Raw genomic sequence first — 23,403 nt, 5'->3', positions numbered from 1 at the left:
CTGGCAAACGGAAAGGATTAACCTCTGCAACTGAAATCACAAAGCAAAACAGCCAAAAGTCTAAAACAATCTTTCTCTTAGGCAGATGGTCATGAGAAGTGTAATCATAAGACTTCATCTGATCAACTCAATATTTGCTCCTAGAACAATGCTTCTACTTGTTCACTACAAGGTTTTACTTGAAAGGTTATCATTAAAGCAACTACTGAATCCTTATTAGCACTGTCCTAGAAAAAGTAAAGATGAAAAGGCAATCTGTACCATTGCTCACAGATATTGCAAAACAAACTCACTCTAAAACTGTTGCTGAATAATTATTCTTGTATTTCTCTTGGCTCACTTTCAACTAGTTATACAGCCACTACAGGATCAGTACTGATACAGTATTCCAAAGACACACAGAACCCTCACACTGCCAGTGCATCTTCCTCAATACAGTAATTTACTGAAATAAGATAATTTACTCAGATCCAGCATCTGCATCTTGTTCTTGCAGGTCTCGGAGAAGAGCTTTCACTTTTTCTTGATTCTCAGAAGTCATATGTAGAGTCTGAAGGGGCGCTTTGGCTTCAGGCTTCCATTTGGGGTGTGCGTCCCCTTTTCTCACGCTACTGTTACTAGGTCTGCAAAGGACACAAGAACAAAATTACACATTTATCCATTAGCAGAACTTTTACACTCTCCTCAGGGTCCCCAAATATATATAACATGACTGGACTGTCAAATATCCTACAAAAGATGACAATGAATGTGAAGAGATTCTCTATTTTCTACAGTATTTACCAGATTTCATTATATTGAAACTGCTGGAGAAAAACCTGATTCGATGCTTCATCATTAAATCTGGCTTCACTAACTCAAGAGTCCTCTGGAGAAAGTAATGCTATGGTGACTCCTTCTGCACTAGTGGATGTTCAAAAGAAATGTGCTACATACAAAGAGTACATATTTCATTCTATTTGAGGTACTTGATCTGAAAACAACAGAGAGTCCTATCTTGTGAATATTAGGCATTATTATTATTATTTTTTTTTTTTGCGGTACGCGGGCCTCTCACTGCTGTGGCCTCTCCTGTTGCGGAGCACAGGCTCCGGACGCGCAGGCTCAGCGGCCATGGCTCACGGGCCCAGCCGCTCCGTGGCACGTGGGATCCTCCCGGACCGGGGCATGAACCCATGTCCCCTGCATCGGCAGGCGGACTCTCAACCACTGCGCCACCAGGGAAGCCCTAGCCCTATTTTTGAAATATTTACCTAAATTATTATTTCCTGATTACAAAAATCATATAATACATGTTCACTGTAGAAAAGTAGAGAACCAAGAAGAAAACAGAAGTCATCTTAAATCACATCATTCTTTTTCACATACATTTTTTATAAAATTGTACAGCACATATAATCTTTTATAATTTGCTTTATTTCCTTATCAAAATAAAACTGTCATTTCCCCCAAATTAAATATTTTCCTACAACTTAACTTTTAAATGGTTACACATACATATAGAGGTACTAGAATTTATTTCACCAATCTTTCATTTTTGGAATTTAGGTTTTTTTAGGGATACTTTTTAATATTTAAAACAATAATCAGCTCTAAAGTTTAACTTTACTCACTAAATTTCTTTTTTTCACTTGGCATGTTTCATTATAAATTTTCACAAATCTAGGGAAATGGCAGAAACTTTCTCTGCATTGAAAATCCAACATATTATTGACACTTTGAAAAGAACCACACACTTACACTGGCAAAACTGGGTACCAAAGGAGAAAATAGAATAGACTGGTTTTTAACCACTTAGTTGCAACCTCTGAAAAGAAACGTTAGCCCAAATTCATCATTACCCCTTTTGGTTTCAAAAAATTTTAAATCTACAGAAATTAACACCATTTACCAAGATTCACCAATTGTTAACAATTGCCATACTTAAATGCACACACACATTATGCCCTTCTCTTATATCTCTCTCTCCACACACACAGATGCATATATATATGCTCCCTCATATATGTACATGCATGCTCTGCTGAACCATCTGAATGTAAGTTGCAGGCATCACATTCACTCTTAAATACTTCAGCATGTTATTTCCTAAGAACAGAGACATACTTTTATATAACCACAGTACTCTTATCACTCACAAGATATTTTATATTGATATCATCTAATATATAATCCATATTCAAAGTTCCTAACTGCCTCAATCATGTCTTCTACAGATTTTCTTAATGAGTATCTAGTTTAAAATGACATTTAGTTAGCTGTTTTTCAAACTCCTTTAATTTAGAATAGTTCCCCCACCTATTTCCTGGCAGTGACTTTTTTGAAGCACTTAGGCTAGCTGTCTTGTAGAATTCTCACTATTTGGACTTGTCTGATTGTTTCCTCATGATTAGAAAAAAAAAAAGGGGGGGGTGGGGGGGTGGGTAGGGGGAGAACTTCCATATGCTCCTATCTCATCTACCTCTTATTTGTAAACCCCTATACTTTGCCTTCCTTCCAGTTCCTAAGGATGAACCATTCTCGATCCTAAAGTCAGTCCCTCTGTATACTGTATACACAATCTCTTTAACCTCCTCAAGGAAATCATTCCAGCACTTATCCCTCCCTCTGCATCATCAGATCATCAGTTCTTCATTCTCCTTTGGATCATTTCCATCAGCTTACAGACATGCTATATAACATCTACCATCTTAAAAAAAAAATCTTCCCTTTGACTGCATATCCCTCTCAAGCTATTATCCTATCTCTCCTCCCTCCCCTGCCCTTTAGAGAGCAACTCCCTCAAAGGGTTATCTAAATCATTGTCTTTGTCACCACTTTCTTTCCTCTTCTCTCTGAAACACACTCCAATAGGGTTTTCTCCACACTAAGTATACTAAACCAAACAGCTCTCGTCAAGGTTGCCCATGCTATCCACATTGCCAAATCCAGTGGACAATTGTCAGAACACATTTTTCTTTTTTCTTTATATTGGCTGTGCCACGCAGCTTGTGGCATCTTAGTTCCCGACCAGGGATTGAACCTGGGGCCACAGCAGTGAAAGTCCTCACCACTGGACCACCAGGGAACTCCCAGAACACATTTTTCTTGACCTATTAGAAGCATTTTTTATACAACTTGTGTATTCCCTTTAAGTATCCAATCCAATCTGATTGGATACTTCCCTTGAAAACACCTTCATTCCTTGACTTCCAGAAATAAGCTTAGTCTTCCTCCTACTTCACTGGCAACTCCTCAATCTACTTTGTCACATTTTCCTAATCTCTCTCAGTTCTAAAGCCTAGAGTGCCCCAGGGCTCAAAGTTCAGACCTCTTCTCTATATCCTATCTCATCCAGTCCCATAGCCTTAAAGCACATTTACTCCTAGAGGACTCATACATTTACTTCTCTAGCCTAGATCTTATTCTTGAACTCCAGACTTATATATTAAATTGCCTATGAAATTGCCACTTGGAGTGTACCTTCTAACTGGTCTTCCTGCTTCCAACCCATGTCCCCCTGTAGTCTATTCTCCACAGAGCACACTGAGGCAGGGCCGCTGAATATGGGTGCACAGACTATACACTATGCAAAGGGTCCTAAAGTAGGGAAGGAGGGGACAGCAAAAGCTAAAATCCAGTCTATGCTCTGCTTGCCAAGACATCCATCCTGGAGCTATAACTGCCCAAAGAAAGGGGCACCATTTTCTAATTCACACGAAGGGATATACTGAATAGCAGTAACTCTGGCTAGAGTGACTGATGTCACACACACTTGCCTCAAACCCTTCAATGGCTTCCCATTTTACTCAAAGCAAAGCCGAAGTCCTTATAATGGCCTTTTTGGTCATGGCACGTGACTTGGCTCAGTCCAGTTCAAGATGCTGACAAACCTCACAGCTGGTGCTTGAAAGACAGAATTGTGGCACTTGAAAGAAGCACTTCAGGTAGGTAAGGTGTATTTGAACATGTGATGACTGATATATACAGAAGAGATGTTTTTGCTTCCCTTGACCTTTCCTGGTGGTAGCAGGGGTGAACTTTTGAGGTGCCAAATACCCGTGAGAACGTATGTCTGCCCCATTGAGAATGTCTGTAGAATTCAATCCCATTATTTAAAATAGTTTTTCTACTGACCAGCCCCAGCCTGAAGCTTGACACAATAACTAGACTAGCTATTCTACAACTATGCTAAGACAACTTTCCAACTGTGCTTTAATTTTCAAAGGTTATTTTAAAATCCCATTCTTTGAACTATTCTAAAGATTATATATTCTAAAGTATCCTTTTAAAAACTTGGTTTTATGTGCTTATGATTTTTTCTATAATAAATAATTTTAATGTTTATATCTGACCCCTTTGACAGAAAACAGATCAATGGATTCCTAAGGATCAGGGAGGAGTGTGTTGCAAAGGGCATGTGGGAGTTTTGAAGAGCTGTTTATGGCGATGATTGCATTTGTCAAATTTTAGGTTGAGTTTTACTGAACGTAAATTACACTTCAATGAACATGACTTTTAAAACTTAAAGAAAAACAAAAACAAACAAAATCCTTATAATGGCCTATAACATCCTATACAGTATAGTCTCTTGAATCTAACTGCCTATTTGGTTGATCTGGTTGGAAAATAGATAATTCATCAACTAGACAGATGGAGTATAGCCAGATCTCATTTGGAGACCTTCAAACTACAATGCCTAAGAAATACTTAAAATAATTTTCATCACCTTCACCATTTCCAATATTTACTTTCCTAGTAATACTGATTACAATAACAATATTATACTCAATTCACAGTGTCATGTGGAAGTTAAAGTTAACTTCAGATTTCAAAGCACCACCCCCATCCCCGGCCTAACAAAAGGTGTTATTTGCCATCATGCCTTTAGAAAAGGTTACAAAGAAGGGGCTTTAAAACAAGAGGAAGATAACTTGGCCAGAATTACTTGACATTTTCCCCCTTTGTCTTAGTCATCTGTTAGATCAGGAATTGATACTGTTTTCACATTTGAATATTCAAAGAGTATAATAACCTGGATGAATGCCTTGATTCACTGAAGATACAAAAGTCATCGCCATCATCCCAAATTCTACTTGAGGCCTTTCTATTGCCACCAATGCCACCGCCACCGCTGCCACCCCCATGAGATTTACTAGCATGACTTCTGCCTCCTCTTCCTCCTCTGGAAGACCCCTTTCCGCCTCCTTTCCCTGGCTTGCCTTTTCTTCTTACTGAAGAACTCATTTTCACCTGCAAGAGAAAAAAGTAATACAGACATTATAAAAATCAGACAAGTATAATAATCCTTTGTTTGTCAAGTTATGGAAATAGCCTATTTTAAAGAAAAAAAGGAAAATGCATACTTTAAAAGGGCCAGTTTAGGACAAGCATGGATAAACTGCTTCACAAAAGATTTACGAGCATATCCCCCTCAGGATTAATATTTAGTGAGCGTCTCTAACACAGATTTCTTAACCAGGATGTGCATCAGAAACACATGGAGAAGTTTCAAATCATATATAGGGTGTGTAGGGTCCAATGCTACATTCTGATCTGGTTAGGTCTTGCATAGGGTTTAAAAAACTCTAGTTGAGAAGAGATGTTTTCATGTATTTAATACATAATTTGATAAGTAAAATTTATATTTACATATACACTTGCAGAAACACAGCCCTAGCTCAGAGACTTTGCCTGGGGGAAGTAAAACTGTAGAGTTTTGCATGCGATCAAAGTTAAGATGTTATCAGCTTAAAATAGAATGTTACAACTAAAAGATGTTTTATGTCAGTCTCATGGTAAAAAGCAAAAATACAAAACAAAATAAAACAAATTACACAGCAAAAATCTATAGTAGATACATAAAAGATAATGAGGAAGGAATCAAAGCATACCACTACAGAAAATCATCAAATCACAAAGGAAGACAGCAAGAGAGAAAGAAACAAAGGATCTATAAAACACCCAGGAAACAACAATCAAAATGGCAATAGTAAGCCCTTACCTATCAATAATTACTTCAAATGTAAATGGACTAAATTCGCCTATCAAAATACACAGAGTCGCCGAATGGATAAAAAAACAACACTCGGGACTTCCCTGGTGGCGCAGTGATTAAGAATCCACCTGCCAATGCAGGGGACACAGGTTCGAGCCCTGGTCTGGGAAGATTCCATGTGCCGCGGAACAACTAAGCCCATGTGCCACAACTACTGAGTCTGTGCTCTAGAGCCCACAAGCCACAACTACTGAGCCCATATGCTACAACTACTGAAGCCCTTGTGTCTAGAGCCTGTGCTACGCAACATGAGAAGCCACTGCTATGAGAAGCCAACACACCACAATGAAGAGTAGACCCCGCTCACCGCAACTTGAGAAAGCCTGCATGCAGCAACAAAGACCCAATGCAGCCAAAAATAAATAAATAAAAATAAATTTTAAAAAGTTAAAAAAGACTCAACTACATGCTGCCTACAACAGAATCACTTCAGCTTTAAAGACACACATAGACTGAAACTGAAGGTATGTAAAAGACAGTAAATGCACATGGAAACCAAAAGACAGCAGGGGGGCTTCCCTGGTGGCGCAGTGGTTGAGAGTCTGCCTGCCAATGCAGGGGACGCGGGTTCGTGCCCTGGTCCGGGAGGATCCCACGTGCCATGGAGCAGCTGGGCCCGTGAGCCATGGCCACTGAGCCTGCGCGTCTGGAGCCTGTGCTCCGCAGCAGGAGGGACCACAGCAGTGAGAGGCCTGCGTACCGCAAAAAAAAAAAAAAAAGACAGCAGGGGTAGCTATACTTAGACAAAATAGCCTTTAAGTCAAATACTGTAACAAGAGACAAAGAAGATCATCATATAACGATAAAGGGGTCAATTCATCAAGGGAATCTAACAATTGTAAGTATTTATGCTCCCAACATCAGAGCACCTAAATATATAAAGCAAATATTAACATAATTGAAGAGAGAAATAGCAACACAAAAATAATAAGGGACTTTAATACCACACTTTCAACAATGGTCAGATCATCCAGAAAGAAAAATCAGTAAAGAAATATTGGACTTGAACTATAATTTAAGCCAAATGGACCTAACAGACATACACAGAACATTCCATTCAAAGCAGGAGACTACATTTTCTTCTCAAATGCACATGGAATATTCTCCAGGATAGATCATATCTTAGGCTATAAAACAAGTCTTGACAAACTTAAGAAGACTGAAATCAGATCAAGCATCTTTTCTAACCACAATGGTATGAAACTAGAAATCAATAACAGAAGGAAAACTGGAAAACTCATAAATATGTGGACATTAAATAACATGATCCTGAACAACCAATGGGTCAAAGACAAAATCAAGAGGGAAATTTTAAAATATCTTTAAACAATTGAAAGTGGAAACACAACATACCAAAACTTATGGGATGCAGCAAAAGGAGTTTTAAGAGGACAGTTTAGAGCAATAAATGCCTACATTATGAAAAAGAAAAGATCTCAAATAAACAATCTAAATTTACACCTCAAGGAACCAGAAAAAAGAAGAACAAACTAAGCCCAAACTAAGCCAAACTAACTACACCCAAACTAAGTCCAAAGTTAGTATTATGCATAATAGGAGCACCAGAAGGATAGTGGGGAGAGAGAGAGAGAAAAGAGCAGAAAAAATATTAAAAGAAATAACAGCAGAAGACTTCTCAAATTTATTGAAAGACAATAACCTACACAGCCAGGAAGCTCTAAGGAGTCCAAGTAGGATACACCCATAGATCCCTAAACAGACACAGTATGTAAAAATGCTGAAAGTTAAAGACAAGGAGAAATCTTGAAAGCATTTAGAGAAAAACAACTTGACACTTCCAGATATAAACCCAGTAAGATTAACAGTTGACTTTCTGGCAGAAACGATGGAGGCCAGAAGGCAGTGACATAATACATTCAAAGGACTTAAAGAAAAGAACTGTCAACCAATAATCCTATATCCAGAAAAGCTATCTTTCAAGAATGAAGGTGAAATTAAAAGTTTCTCAGATAAAAGCAGAGAATTTGTCGACAGCAGACCTGATTTACAAAAATATACTAAAGGAAGCTCTTCAAGCTAAAGCAAGTGACCCTAGATGATAATTTGAATCCACACAAAAAACAAGGAGCACCAATTGTGTAATATGTACACCAATATGTACACCAATTGTGTAATTACAAAAAAACAGAAACCCCCTCCCCTCAAAACCAACAAAACAGTGTAAATGTATATTCTTCTCCTTTCTTCACATAACCGAGTTAAAAAGCAATTGTATAAAATAGTATGTACATAATGTAGTATTGGACCTGTGATGTACAGAAATGTAATATATTTGCCAATAACGAACAAAGAAGATCAGTGGGAGCATAGTTGTATTGGGTTAAGAAAATGATTACAGATGGTAAAGTAATAACAGTAACAATGTACAGCTGGGGAAGCAACCTAAGTGTCCACTGACAGATGATCGGATAAAGATGTGGTAATATATACACAATGGAATATTACTCAGCCATAAAAAAGAATGAAATAATGCCATTAGCAACAACATGGATGGACCTAGAGATTATCATACTAAGTGAAGTAAGTCAGACAGAGAAAGACAAGTATCATACGATATCGCTTTATAAGGAATCTAAAAAAATTGATACAAATGAACTTATTTACAAAACAGAAATGGACTCACAGACATAAAAAATAAACTTATGGTTACCAAAGGGGAAAAGGGAGAGGGGTAAATTAGGAGTTTTGGATTAAAATATACACACTACTATACATAAAATAGATAAGCAATAAGGACCTATTGTATAGCACAGGGAACTATACTCAGTATCTTATAATAACCTATAATGGAAAAGAATCTAAAAAAGAATATAAATACACACACACACACACACATATAACTAAATCACTTTGCTGTACACCTGAAAGTAACACAACATTTTAAATCAACTACATTTCAATTAAAAAAATAGAAAAGAATGTACAGTTGCATTTGTAATATTAATAGATGTAATATGCATAACAATAATACTGCAAAAAGGAGGGGAAAGGAATACAGCTGTATGAGAGTAACATTTCAATACACTACTAAAATTGAGCTAGTATAAATGTGAAGCTGATTCTGATATGTCAAGACGTACAAGATAAACCTTTGGGCAGTCACTAAAAAAAACAAAAACTCAAAAAAATATCGTGAAAAAATCATTAAAGAAATTAAAATACTGAATTATAAAATGTTCATTTAATGATAATGCAAAAGAAAGCAGTAAAGTAGGAACAGAGAAACAAAATAGACAAGAGACATATAGACAACAAAAAGTAGAAGGGTAAATGTAAATTCCACTATACCAATAACATTAAATGTGAATGGATTGAACAATTCAATCAAAAGACAAATTATCAGACTGTATAAAAACAAGAATCAACTATATGCTATCACTTTAAATTCAAAGATACAAATAAATGAAAAATAAAAGGATGGAAAAAGACAAATCATGCAAACAGCAACCACAAGGAAGTTGGAGTGACTATGCTAATATCAGACGAAATAGACTTTAAAGCAAAAAATGTTGTTAGAGGGCTTCCCTGGTGGCGCAGTGGTTGAGAGTCTGCCTGCCAATGCAGGGGACATGGGTTCGTGCCCCGGTCCGGGAAGATCCCACATGCCGCGGAGCGGCTGGGCCTGTGAGCCATGGCCGCTGCGCCTGCGCGTCCAGAGCCTGTGCTCCGCGACGGGAGAGGCCACAACAGTGAGAGGCCCACGTAGCACAAAAAAAAAAAAAAAAAAAATGTTGTTAGAGATAAAGAACATTTCATAATGATAAGAGAGTTAATCCATGAGGAAGATATTAACAATTACAAATATATTGCACCTAATAACACAGCACCAGAATACATAAAGCAACAGTTGACAGAAATAAACAGAGAGGACTTCCATGGTGGCGCAGTGGGTAAGAATCCACCTGACAATGCAGGGTACACGGGTTTGAGCCCTGGCCTAGGAAGATCCCACATGCCATGGAGCAACTAAGCCCGTGCACAAGAACTACTGAGCCTCCATGCCACAACTATTGAAGCCCGTGTGCCCTAGAGCCCACGCAGTGCAACTACTGAGCCCATGCACAGCAACTACTGAAGCCCGCAAGCTCTAGGGCCTGCATGCTGCAAGTACTGAAGCCCATGCACCTAGAGCCCGTGCTCCGCAACAAGAGAAGCCACCACAATGAGAAGCCCAGGCACTGCAATGAAGAGTAACCCCTGCTCACTGCGACTAGAGAAAGTCTGCATGCAGCAACAAAGACCCAGTGCAGCCAAAAAAAAAAAAAAAAAAAAAAAGAAATGGACAGAGAAATAGACAATGCATAACAGTAGGAAACTTCAATACCCACTTTCAACAATGGTAAAGAACAACTACTGTAAGTCCCCTACATACGAACGAGTTCTGTTCTGAGAGCTCATTCGTAAGTCCAATTTGTTCCTAAGTCCAACAAAGTTAGCCTGGGTACCAAACTAACACAATCGGCTATATACTGCTGCTTTTACGCTTGCTTCTGGACATCCTGGGCTTGAAATAAAGATACTGTACTACTGTACTCTATACAGTACTGTACTGTAAAGTACACAAAAGCACAACTACTTGTAGAGGATGTACACGTGACGATGTTTGCCAGACACATGAGCTAACTTATGTGATTGGACATGAAAACACATGTTCACATCTTTGAAACTTCACAACTTGAAGGTTCATATGTAGGGGACTTACTGTAGACAGAAGATCTAAAAGAAATAGAAGACTTGAAACACAGTATAAACCAACTAGACCTAAGAGACATCTATAGAACACTCTACCCAATAAAAATATACATTTTCCTTATGTGTATAAGGAAACTTTTCCAGGACAGACTACATGTTAGGCTATAAAAAAAAAACCCTCAATAAATTTTAAAAGACAGAAATGATACAAAGTATGTTTTGCAACCACAGTGGAATGAAATCTGAAATCAAAAGCAGGGAAATATCTGGAAAATTCACAAACATGTAGAAATTAAACTAGGTCTCTTTATCAAGAGACCTTTCTTCAAAATCCTTCATAATTATTCATATTTATTGTTTCTTTTATGTTTATCTTCCCGCCTCCCCAAAAGCTCTCTGAAGGCAAGGATTATGTCTATTTTGATTACCAATGTACCTCTAACACAGTGTCTGGCATATAGAAGAAATTCAATATGTATTTGAAGAATGGCTGAAGGTTGAATAAATGACTGATGTGAGAATGGAGATTCATTCATTTATTTATTCATTCCACAAATATTTATTAAGCACTTATTATGTGCCAAGTCCTAGGGATATAACAGCAAAGACAACAAAAATTCCTGCCTCATGAAGCTTATCTTCTACAGAGTAAGACAGACAATAACTAAATACATAATATCAGTTAAGTGCTATGAAGAAAATAAAAAGAGTGCTATTTTTAGATAGAGCAGTTGAGTTAGAGTGGTCATCTTTCTGAGGTCATATTGAGCAGACACCTGAACATTCAGAAAATGAGTCATGAAATATTTGTGAAAAGTACATTGTAAGCAGAAGCAATAGTAGGTGAAAAGGGGCCAAGTCCAGAACATCTTCGATGCACTGGGCTGGATGAAGAGTAAGGAGTCTGGTGGGTCTGCAATATAGTGAGCAAACGAGATGAGGTCAGAAAGTAGACGGCCACCATGTAGGTCCTGGGAAGAACTTTGAATTTTATTCTAAATATAATAGAAAGTCACTAGAGAGCAGAAGCAAAAGCTTGGTACGACTGACTTAGGTTTTAAAAGAATTACTCTAAAAAGGGAACCCTCCTACACTGTTGGTGGGAATGTAAATTGGTAGAGCCACTATGGAGAACAGCATGGAGGTTCCTTAAAAAACTAAAAACAGAGCTACCATATGATCCCGCAATCCCACTCCTGGGCATATATCCATAGAAAAACATGGTTAGAAAGGATACAGGCACCCCAGTGTTCACTGCAGCACTGTTTACAATAGCCAAGACATGAAAGCAACTTAAATGTCTATCGACAGATGAATGGATAAAGAAGATTTGGTACACATATATAATGGAATATTACTCAGCCATTAAAAAGAATGAAATAATGTAGGGGACTCCCCTGGTGGTCCAGTGGTTAAGACTCCGTGCTCCTAACACAGGGGGCCCGAGTTCGATCCCTGGTCAGGGAACTAGATCCTGCATGCTGCAACTAAGAGCCCACATGCTGCAACTAAAAGAGCCCACATGTCACAGCTAAAGATCCCACATGCCGCAACTAAAGATCCCACATGCTGCAACGAAGATCCCATGTGCTACAACTAAGACCCAGCGCAGCAAAATAAATAAATAGATAAATATTTAAAAATAAAGAAAGAAAGAATGAAATAATGCCATTTGCAGCAACATGGATGGACCTGGAGATTATCATACTAAGTGAAGTAAGTCAGACAGAGAAAGACAAATATATGATATGGCTTATATGCGGAATCTTAAAAAAAAAGATACAAATGAACTTATTTACAAAATAGAAACAGATTCACAGACTTAGAGAACATTGCAGACTTAGAGAACAAACTTACGGTTACCATGAGGGAAGGGTGGGGGGAGGGATAGACTGGGAGCTTCGGATTGACATATACACACTGCTATATTTAAAATAGATAACCAGGGACTTCCCGGTGGTCCAGTGGTTGAGACTTCACCTTCCAATGCAGGGGGTGTGGGTTCAATCCCTGGTTGGGGAGCTAAGATCTCACATGCCTCACAGCCAAAAAACCAAAACATAAAACAGAAGCGATATTGTAACAAATTCAATAAAGACTTTAAAAATGGTCTGTATCAATAAAATCTTTAAAAAATAAAATAAGATAAAATAGGTAACCAACAAGGACTTACTGTATAGCACAGAGAACTCTGCTCAATATTCTGTAATAACCTAAATGGGAGAAGAATTTGAAAAAGAATAGATACATGTGTGTGTGTGTGTATATATATATATATATATATATATATATATAAATAAAACTGAATCACTTTGCTGTACACCTGAAACTAACACATCAAATATATTTGTCAATCAAATACACTCCAATAGAAAATAAAATTTTTTTAAAACTTCAGATTAAAATTATCTAGAAAAAAAGTCAAAAAAAAATTACTCTAGCTGTTTTGTGAAGAATAAAGTCTTTAGGGAGGTGAGGAGAATCAGGAGGCCAGTTAGAAACTACTGCAGTTGTTCAGTCTGGAGATAAAAAACAAAACAAACAAAAAAACCACAGTGAGATGGACTAGGGTGGGAGCAAGTGGAGCTGAAAAGTGGCCATAGATTCTCAATGTATTTTAACAGATCAATTAGATGCAAGGTATGAGAAAGAAGTGTCTAGAATTACTGTAAGATTTTAGGGCCTAGATTAACTAGGTGAATAGGGGTCCTGTGCTCAGCCATGTGATCAAAATGGGAATAGTGGGGAGGAAAAGATACAGGGAGTGTCACAAGTTCAGAATGAATGTTACATTTGAGATGTCTTCTAGATATTCAAATGGAGATATGTAGAAGGTATTAATAGTTGGAAATACAAGTCTGCATTGAGGGGAAAGGTAAGATTTTTCATTTACTTCTCTAAAACTCCTATAAGTTAAATATTATTTTCTATATTTTATAGCGGAGGAAACTAGAGAACAGATAAATTACATGACTTACCTAATATCACCAACTATAGAAGCAAAGTCTGGAGCCAGGGTTTGAAACAATCCATTCAACTCCAAAGATGAAATTCTTTCCCCCATATTTCCCTCTTACCCCCCAAACATGTACTTTGTATCTTCAATTCAAAACTTAGTGTTGGGACTTCCCTGGTGGTCCAGAGATTAAGAATCCACCTTCCAGTGCAGGGCACGTGGGTTCAATCCCTGATCAGGGAACTAAGATCCCACATGCCACGGGGCAACTAAGCCCACGTGCCACAACTACTGACCCCGCGCACTGCAACGAAATATCCCGCGTGCCACAACTAAGACCCGACGCAGCTAAATAAATAAATAAATAAAACAAGAAAACAAAACAAAAAAACAAAACTTACTGTTAAGCCAGCCCCCCCCCCGATTTATGCCTGGGTCTTAATTTGTAAAGGTGACTGAGTGCTGACACAGAGAGATCAATACCACTGAAAGAAAAGTTTAATGTTACTTACAACTCCCCTAGAAAGGAGAGGCATGCCATGCCACGGTGGGCCACGGGGGGAAGCACCAGTGTCAGGAGGAGGCAGAAAGGAACAAGAGTAAGGCATAGGCTGTAGCCTTTCTTGGGTTTTCCACGGGAAAGGCGAGGCAGGGCAGGGTAATCAGTTTAGGATTGGCTAGTTTGAGTAATTCCCACAGACGCTGAGGCATAAGGTACCTGGCCCCAGACTGATTTAGGGCAGAGGAACTACTAGCTTGGTGGTTAGACAAAGGAGGTGGTTGGAAGTAAGGATGCAGGACTGGTTGTTTTGCATATGAAAGGCGTGTTCACAGGTTAATTGTTAATTAGCTAGCCCTGGGAATGGCAGTTTCTTCCCGGCTAGGTAGGCCCACAAGACGCCAAAATCTGGGAAGATTCCAACAATCTTTGTTCACCGTGGACACAGGAACCTAAGTTTGGCTGGAAGAGTATCCTTTGTTTAATATCCAAGTTTGGCTCCCAGGAACAGAATCACCAAGCTGGGCGCTGAAAACTGACCACAAACCATTCCCCTCCCAGGCAAATCTCTGACTCACCCCATATATCCAGCTCCTTGCAGATACCCAGATCTGGTACCTTTCTTCCAGCATACATCGCAGCAAATCCTCTCCCCAGATAGCCACCCAGTGGAGATGGAGACAGAGACAGGAAACGAAACCTAAGCCCCTCCAATCCCACCCTTTATCCGGCTCCGAGCCTGAAATCAGCTCCCCCCGCCTCCAGCCTGAGCGTGGACAGCCTCAGCTGCCGACCCCCGCCAGGCCCGGTCTCAGGGCCTGGGATCCTAATGCTCCAGACTCACCGGCCCCTGCCAGACAGGCTGTATCCCACCGGGCCGGGAGGCGCCTCAGACCCTGACCACTCCGGGACAGGGAGTTGGTAGAAGGGTCCGCACACTGACTACTGGGGCGACGCGCAGACCACGCACACGGAAATACATCCCTCATACGCGGCAGGGGAGGCCGCCCCGGGCTCGCAGCACTGCTTCCCGTGGCGTCTGTTAGGACGCGGCGCCCACCGGGATCTCACCTGGAGCGGCTCCGCAGCGGCCCAGCTGCAGCGGCCCAGCCCTGGCGCCTTCTGATTCGCTCAACCTCGGGCCTTTGCCTATTCGCTTCCGGGTGAGAGGTGCCTGGTCGCCCTAGCAACCAAGTCGCAGTCTGCGCTGAGCTACTGTTTCCTTCCCTCCAGGCCACAGAGCTGGCGGCCCAGGGGGAATCGCAGAGTCCAGAAAATCTCTCCAGCACCCCTTTGTCAAGTGAGTGTCCCATCCTCCCAACGCCCCTTTAAGTAGAGCTCGCACTGAGCCGGAGCCGGCCCCTGGCAACTCCGGTACAGGTGTGACATATTTCCTGAGCGTGGTGGGATGGGGGCGCGGAGAACCCGTGCTGTGGGAATCTGGAGACCTGGATTCTAGCTCTCATTCGGCCGTCGATTCGCTGTTGTGACACCTTAGGGAAGTGCCAACGTCTCTGGTTTCAGTTTCCTCTCTGTTGCCAGTCTCGATCTCTTTGGTTCCCTCCCTCTAGCTCTAACAGTCCAAAGTTTCGGATGTGGAACCATTTAAGGGCAATTGAAATAGTTCGGTTTCTTGTATGATCACGTTTAGTAAGCCTTTAGCGAATGCTTCCCAAGTGCCACTCATTCACTAAACTTTCAGTTCCTACCAGTTAGTACTAAGCACTGAGCTGGACACTAGGGTGGGAAAAGAGATTTAACTAATCCGTGATCCTGACCCAGAGGAGTGGAGTGTGAGAAGGGACTCCGGCACAAAAGCGTTATTTTAATAGGGCCCTAAGTACTACATTAGGGATAGACCTCCTGGGGGCTCCTGGAGGAGACTGGGGGTGAGGGGAGATATGAAAGGCCTTGTCAGGTGATATCTGTTTTCCTTTATGCCTCTTTCCGGGAAAAATTTTCAACCTTGTGTTCCAGTTCACTAATTTACTTTTCAACGGTATTCATTCTGCTATTCAGCCCTTCTAAAGAGGTTTATTTCAACAATTACATTATTCATTTCCTAGATTGCTAATTATTTTTTCATAAGCATCTGCTCCTGTCTCAAGGCTGCTATACCCTCCCTTTCTCTCTGATGATGTTTAAGTCTTCTGCCTATTGTGTTATTAACTCTGTTTCCTCAGAGGGGATGAGCTTCCAGCCTTTCTCAACTGGCACTCATTAATTTTTCAATTAAAAAGATCAGTTCTCTTGTCCCATCCACAGAGATTCTGATTCAGCAGTGTGGAAGGGCGTAGGAACTTGTAAAGCATCCCAGATGATTCTAATGGATGGCCACACTTTGAGTAACATTCTAGTAGACTATTGTCCTAGAAGTTATAGTTTACTTATCTTCACATACGTTTTCTTCAGTATTGGAAAAAATTAGTTGCTAATGTTTTAGTCCACTAAATGTCCCAGGGCCCTGAGGCATCGATTCCACCCCTCCCCCACCCCCCAGGCCTGCGGTTGTCTTTGTCCCTTTTTCACCTGGTCTCCATTCCAGTCTCATTCTGTTTGGACCCCACTCCCTCCCCCACCCCTTCTCACTTACTGTCTTTCTTTATTTTCTATTTCCTTCCACTGCCAAATCAGAGATTGCTCACTCTACCTTACCTCTGTGGGACAATCAATAGATGATATACCCAAGAGAAATAAAAACATATGTCCACACAAAAAATTATACATGAATGTTCATAGCATTATTCATAACAGCCAAAACTGGAAACAACCCAACTGGCCATCAACTGATGAACAGATAAACAAAATGCGTTATTTCTGTAGCATGGACTATTCGGCAATAAAAAGTGGTGAAATACTGATACATGCTACAACATGGATGAACCTTGAAGCTAAGTAAAAGAAGCTAATCACAAACGACCACATATTGTATGATTCCATTTCTATGAACTCTCTAGAATACACCAGTACATAGAGACAGAGAGTAGATTAGTGGTTGACAGGGGTTGGGTGAGTTTTAGGGTAATGGAGAGTAACTGCTAATATGTACAGGATTTCTTTTGGGGGTGATTAAAATATTGAAAAATTAGATTGTGGTGACAGTTACACAACTCTGAGTATGCTAAAAAATGAATTTTGTATACTTTTAAAGGGTAACTTTGGTGGTATGTGAATTATATATTAATAAAGCTGTTATAATAAACAAGTAAAAATTGATCATCTAGACAAAATCATTTATTTCCCCAGGACCCTACACTAGACTATGGAAATGGCATGTAATCATGATATGCTTGTGATCATATGAAGTGAGTCTATTTGGTTAGCTCTTAAAGCAAATATGTTATAGGTCTTATGATGTAAAAATATTTAAGCTTATGTGACTTTTCTGAAATCTTTTAAAACAGCTCCAGAAGTATTTAAGATAAACTTTATATTTCCAAATGGAGACAAGTATGGTAAGCATACATTTCAATTACTTTTTTCTATACAGACTAAAATTAAGTAGATTAAGGGTACAAAACTGAGACTGTTACACTTTATAAAACTACTACTGAGATATTAACTCCATTAAATAAAATAACATAGAAATACTAATGGAGGAACAGATTTTAAATCTAAACTCTAATGTTAAGTATAGACAGTGTGCCTTGGAAAGCTATGGGAGGGCCATAGCCATATGTCAATCTTCTGGGCCCTTGAGTGTCAATGATTACAAGACCTTGGTCCACAGAGCTCCTCATCTCTGGTCTCATCAGTTTCAGTGCTAGGAAGCCAAAGAGACCCATAGGGGATGCAGTTCTGATTAAGCCTGAACATAAATATTTTATTACTTTGTCAAACAGGGTTCCCTTTTATAATCTTCAGTATTTCTCTCTTGTTTAGATGGGGATTGTACAAGAACATCTTCTGGAATATTTGAGAGAAATGGCATAGGTATTCATACCACTCCTAATGGGATTGTCTACACAGGAAGCTGGAAAGATGACAAGGTATTATTGTTGTTTTGAGCATTGACAGTGGATAAGTAACTCTATTGGTTAAATGATTCCAGGCATTTCACCATTAATCAAAAAACACATATGAGTAGACCATGCAATAAAAATAAAAAATGATTATATTTAACATATATGAACATAAGAATAGTATTAAACTCATGCAGAGAGCTAATTATCATCATTATCATCTTTCTTATTTCCTATTCATTGAGCAAAGTGAACTCATTACATAGTTTTCTCATTGAATCCTCATAGCAGCCTCATGAGTCAGATACCATTAATGTTCCAATTTTACAATTGAGGGAAATCAGGCTCAGATTTCTTGCCCAGCTAGTAAGTGATGAAACAAAAATGTGTTCTCAGGTCTGCCTGAATACAAATTTTTGTTCTTAACAACTTCTTTGTGCCATTTCTGGGCTAACTAAACTGGTTGTCCTTTAAGCTCTTTGATATAGTCAAGGTATCTTGAGGACTCCTGTTATTATCATCATGGACCCCCAAGATGTTCAAGTGCCCCAGATCAGAAACATTGACTTGGTGAGCTTCACAGAAAGATACATACAAAGGACTGTGATAAAATGTTATCTTATTTTTGTGAAAATAAAGGATGATACAATGATAGATTAAATAATAACAAAGTAGATGATAAACATATGTGTACATTTTTGAAATGTTCTAGGGAACTGAAGATTAGTTACTGAGGTAATTTCCTTTGTTACAAACAGATGAATGGTTTGGGAAGACTTGAGCATTTTTCAGGAGCAGTATATGAAGGAAACTTTAAGGACAATATGTTTCATGGACTGGGGACTTATACATTCCCAACTGGGGCAAAGTACACTGGAAATTTCAATGAAAATAGGTAAGTTTAAAATAAAATGTCATTGTCGTTCTAAAAGAGTCTTTTCAGGCACATTCGCTTAAAAGCTTAGTTAATGCTAAATTTCTTTTGTAATGTATTTAGTCAAAATATATTTATAATATATTTTGGAAAATTTGGGTTATATGTTGGGGAAAAAAATGTTATAAGAGAGGCTAAGGCCATCATGAGCCTCCAAAAGAAAATATCGTTCTTGGTGATAATCTATTAGACTTTTCATTTATTTCCTCTTGACTTCTGTTCCTATAGAACTTTTTGCAGTCATATTGGAAATGGAAAGCTTGTTGCAATTATTGAGAATATTTAGGCCAAAAATTATTTTCACTTGAAATATCTTGATAAACTTTTTTTTTTAGTTTTAAATTTTATTTTTTCTTCCAGTTTGAGATGTAATTGGCATACACTGCTGTATAAATTCAAGGTATACAGCATAATGATTCGACTTACATACATCATGAAGTGATTACCACAATAAATTTAGTGAACATTCATCATCTCACATTGACACAAAATAAAAGAAAAAAATATTTTTCCTTGTGATGAGAACTAAGGATTTTCTCTCTTAACAACTTTTACATATAACATACAGCAGTGTTAATTATATTTATCATGTTGTACATCACATCCCTAGTACTTTATTTATCTTGTAACTGGAAGTTTGTACCTTTTGACCACCTTCCTCCAAATCCCTACCCCTACCCTCCACCATGTATCTTCCCAAGCTTAATCCTCACACCAAATACCATGCCGTGTCATCCAGAGGTTTATGGTTCATTTATAACTACCCCTTTATTATTTCCAGAATTGAAAATGCAACCTAATTGTTATGAAGTGGTTGATACATATTGAGGAGGGTAGAAAGTGTTCACCTATTCTGATGCCAAGTCTGTGATGACAACATGTAAACTTTTCCCACTGATGTTAATAAAGGGAGAAAACTCTAACCCATGGGATAAAGGTCTGTTTGGTTATGTGAAGTGCATTTTCACCACTCTGAAGAGTCCAGAAAACACCAGCATAGAGCACAGCACCTCAAACATAGTTGAAGGTCAATAAACATTGGTTGAATAAATGAATGAACTAATTAAGCCAGATAACCAATATAAACTTTTCACTTTTTTGACTGTTTTGGTCTAAACTAAGCATATGTAATCCTAAAATCTTAGACACCAAAATTTGTATAATGACAATATTTGTTTGGAATAGTAATTTCTTTTTTTGTTTGTAGGATGTGAAAGCAGGATGTCAGGTTTTAGAACAAAATTTGATAATGGAAAGATATAATTCTTCAGACATAGTATATAATATACTGGACAATCATATCTGGACCATAAATTTTTGGTCTTGGTTAATGAACACACTTATTTTTTACTATTGCAGGGTGGAAGGTGAAGGACAATACACTGATATCCACGGACTAGAATGGTGCGGTAACTTTCATTTCACAGCTGCTCCAGGCCTGAGGCTAAAGCTCCACATGTAGATATTCTGCATTGAAGTTTTAATGTGGTAATTGCAGCTTTTAGTTGTAAGGAAAACAGCTAAATGTCATCTGCAGTAACTTCATACACTACCTATATATTGTAATTTTGCCAATAAAACCATCACTCATTTATGGTTTTTTGAACTTTCTTTTGATCATCTTATAATTAGTTTAAAATAAATTATGTAGGGACTGCCCTGGCGGTCCAGTGGTTAAGACTCCGTGCTTCCACTGCAGGGGGCACAGGTTCAATACCTGGTCCGGGAACTAAGATCCTGCATGCCACATGGTGTGGCCAAAAAAGGTGGGGGGGAAAAAAAGAAAGAAAAGAAATTAACGTGATTCAATTGAGAGTTTGCTCATTTTAAGAAAAACTATGCAGATCTTGACAAAGTCAATTTCCCATCCTGTGCCTGAGTTTTGTCATCTTTAAAAAGTATATCTGGGCTTCCCTAGTAGTGCAGTGGTTAAGAATCCACCTGCCAACGCAAGGAACAAGGGTTTGAGCCCTGGTCTGGGAAAATCCCACATGCCGCGGAGCAGCTAAGCTCGTGCACCCCAACTACTGAGCCTGTGCTCTACAGCCCGTGAGCCACAACTACTGAAGCCCGCGCGCCTAGAGCCTGTGCTCCGCAGCAAGAGAAGCCACTGCGATGAGAAGCCCGTGCACCGCAACGAAGAGTAACCCCCGCTCCCTCAACTAGAGAAAGCCCACGCGCAGCAATGAAGACCTAACGCAGCCAAAAATAAAATAAATGTATATATATATATAAAAAGTAGGGCTTCCCTGGTGGCGCAGTGGTTGAGAGTCCGCCTGCCGATGCAGGGGACACGGGTTCGTGCCCCGGTCCAGGAAGATCCCACATGCCGCGGAGCAGCTAGGCCCGTGAACCATGGCCGCTGAGCCTGCTCATCCGGAGCCTGTGCTCCGCAACGAGAGAGGCCACAACAGTGAGAGGCCTGCGTACCGAGAAAAAAAAAAAAAAAAAGTATATCTGTGTGTTAAAGGAAACTATCAAGAAAATGAAAGAACAATCGACAGAATAGGAGAAAACATTTGCAAATCATATATCTGGCAAAGGTTTAGTTTTCAGTATACAGAACTCATATATAAATATATATAAATAAAAAGAGAACCCAGTTTAAATATGGACAAAGGATTTGCATAGACATTTCTTCAGAGAAGATATACAAATGTCTGATAAGCAAACAAAAGATGTTCAACATTATTACTCTTTAGGGAAATACAAATTAAACCCACAATAAGATACCACTTCCCAGGACTTCCCTGGTGGCGTAGTGGTTAAGACTCCGTGCTCCGAATGCAGGGGGCTTGGGTTCGATCCCTGGTCAGAGAACTAGATCCCATGTGCATGCTGCAACTAAGAGTTCACATGGCACAACAAAGGAGCCTGCCTACCACAACTAAGGAGCCCATGTGCCACAACTAAGGAGCCTGCCTGCCACAACTAAGACCTGGCACAACCAAATAAATAAATATTAAAAAAAAATACCACTTCCTAATCTCTAGGATGACTATATTTAAAAAGACATAATAACAGAGATTGGCAAGGATGTGGAGAAATTGGAAACCCCAAATATTTCTGGTGGGAATGAAAAATGTACAGCCGCTGAGGAAAACAGGTTTCTCAAAAAGTTGACATAGGACTTCCCTGGTGGCGCAGTGGTTAAGAATCCGCCTGCCAATGCAGCGGACACAGGTTCAAGCCCTGGTCCGGGAAGATCCCACATGCCGTGGAGCAACAAAGCCCGGGCACCACAACTACTGAGCCTGTGCTCTAGAGCCCGCGAGCCACAACTACTGAAGCCCGCGTGCCACAACTACTGAAGCCTGCGTGCCGAGAGCCCGTGCTCTGCAACAAGAGAAGCCACCGCGATGTGAAGCCCACACGCTGCAACAAAGAGTAGCCCCCACTCACCGCAACCAGAGAAAGCCCGTGTGCAGCAACAAAGACCCAACGCAGCAATAATAAAATATAAAATGAATAAATAAATCTTTAAAGAAAAAAAAAATTGACATATAATTACCATATGTCCCAGCAATTCCTAAGTATGCATCCAAGAAAATTGACTTGTATACAAATGTTTATAACAGCACTATTCATACCAGCCCAATACTGAAAACCCAGATGTCCATCGACTGATGAATGGATAAATAAAATGTGATATATCTGTACAATGGAATGTTATTCAGCCATAAAAAGGAATGAAGTATTGACACATGCTCTAACATAAATCAACCTTGAAAACATTGTACTAAGTGAAAGAAGCCAGTCACAAAAGGCCACATATTATACGGCCTTTTCTGTGAAATGTCCAGAATAGGCAAATCCATAGAGACAGGAAGTAGATTAGTGGTTGCCAGGGAGGAGGAGTTCAGAGGCATGGGACTTCTCTTTGGGGTGATGCAAACGTTCTAGAATTAGTGGTTGCACAACTTGTGAACATGAAAAACCTCTGCATTGTTCATATTAAAAGGGCAAATTTTATGTATGTTATGTGTAGGGGAGCAAAATTTGCCACCCCAAAATGTGTCTCTCTGGCATGAGGATTAATTTAGGGAGATTATTTTTAAGAAACAGAAGACTCCTGAAGTCTTTCTTTTTACCTCCCCCCTGAGCTGCCTAAAGAGTTTAGATAAAGGACCTCTTCCCAGAATAGAGGTATCTGCAAACAATTTAGGCTAGGTGTGGCCGGGGAAGCTGAGCAGGGCCTAGAGGTCAGAGTCCACTCTGTAGCATTGTCTCTGTAGGGCCCAACAAACAATTGTTTACCAAGCGTTTGCATTTGCGTTTCCATCTCCACTTGAACTGCCCTCC

General features: G+C 39.5%; 2 protein-coding genes across 7 annotated transcripts in view; one reads left to right on the top strand and one right to left on the bottom strand.

Moving 5' to 3' along the window:
- DHX57 (DExH-box helicase 57) overlaps positions 1-15,206 on the bottom strand; it is a 56,887-nt gene extending 41,681 nt beyond the window's left edge. For 2 of the 6 annotated variants that reach the window (XM_060169182.1, XM_060169183.1), the window contains exons 1-3: positions 14,784-14,805; positions 5,015-5,232; positions 465-623 (exon numbers count right to left, since the gene is read on the bottom strand). In XM_060169182.1, the coding sequence (XP_060025165.1) occupies positions 465-623; positions 5,015-5,226 (371 nt within the window). In that variant the 5' untranslated portion in view covers positions 5,227-5,232; positions 14,784-14,805. Of the gene's footprint in view, positions 1-464; positions 624-5,014; positions 5,233-14,783; positions 14,806-15,049 lie in introns of those variants that run through there. The other 4 variants (XM_060169184.1, XM_060169185.1, XM_060169186.1 and 1 more) reach the window with 4 other exon arrangements.
- MORN2 (MORN repeat containing 2) lies at positions 14,569-20,695 on the top strand. Its single transcript, XM_060168961.1, has 6 exons — positions 14,569-14,590; positions 15,374-15,505; positions 17,610-17,660; positions 18,088-18,194; positions 18,926-19,062; positions 20,461-20,695. Exons 1-6 carry the CDS (start codon positions 14,569-14,571, stop codon positions 20,561-20,563), a joined length of 552 nt encoding a protein of 183 aa, XP_060024944.1. The 3' UTR covers positions 20,564-20,695.
- Positions 20,696-23,403: the final 2,708 nt, after the last annotated feature.

The sequence above is a fragment of the Lagenorhynchus albirostris genome, chromosome 13 (genome assembly GCF_949774975.1).
Source record: "Lagenorhynchus albirostris chromosome 13, mLagAlb1.1, whole genome shotgun sequence".
In the NCBI taxonomy this organism is placed as follows: Eukaryota; Metazoa; Chordata; class Mammalia; order Artiodactyla; family Delphinidae; genus Lagenorhynchus; species Lagenorhynchus albirostris.
This window is presented reverse-complemented; position numbering and strand designations above follow the sequence as displayed.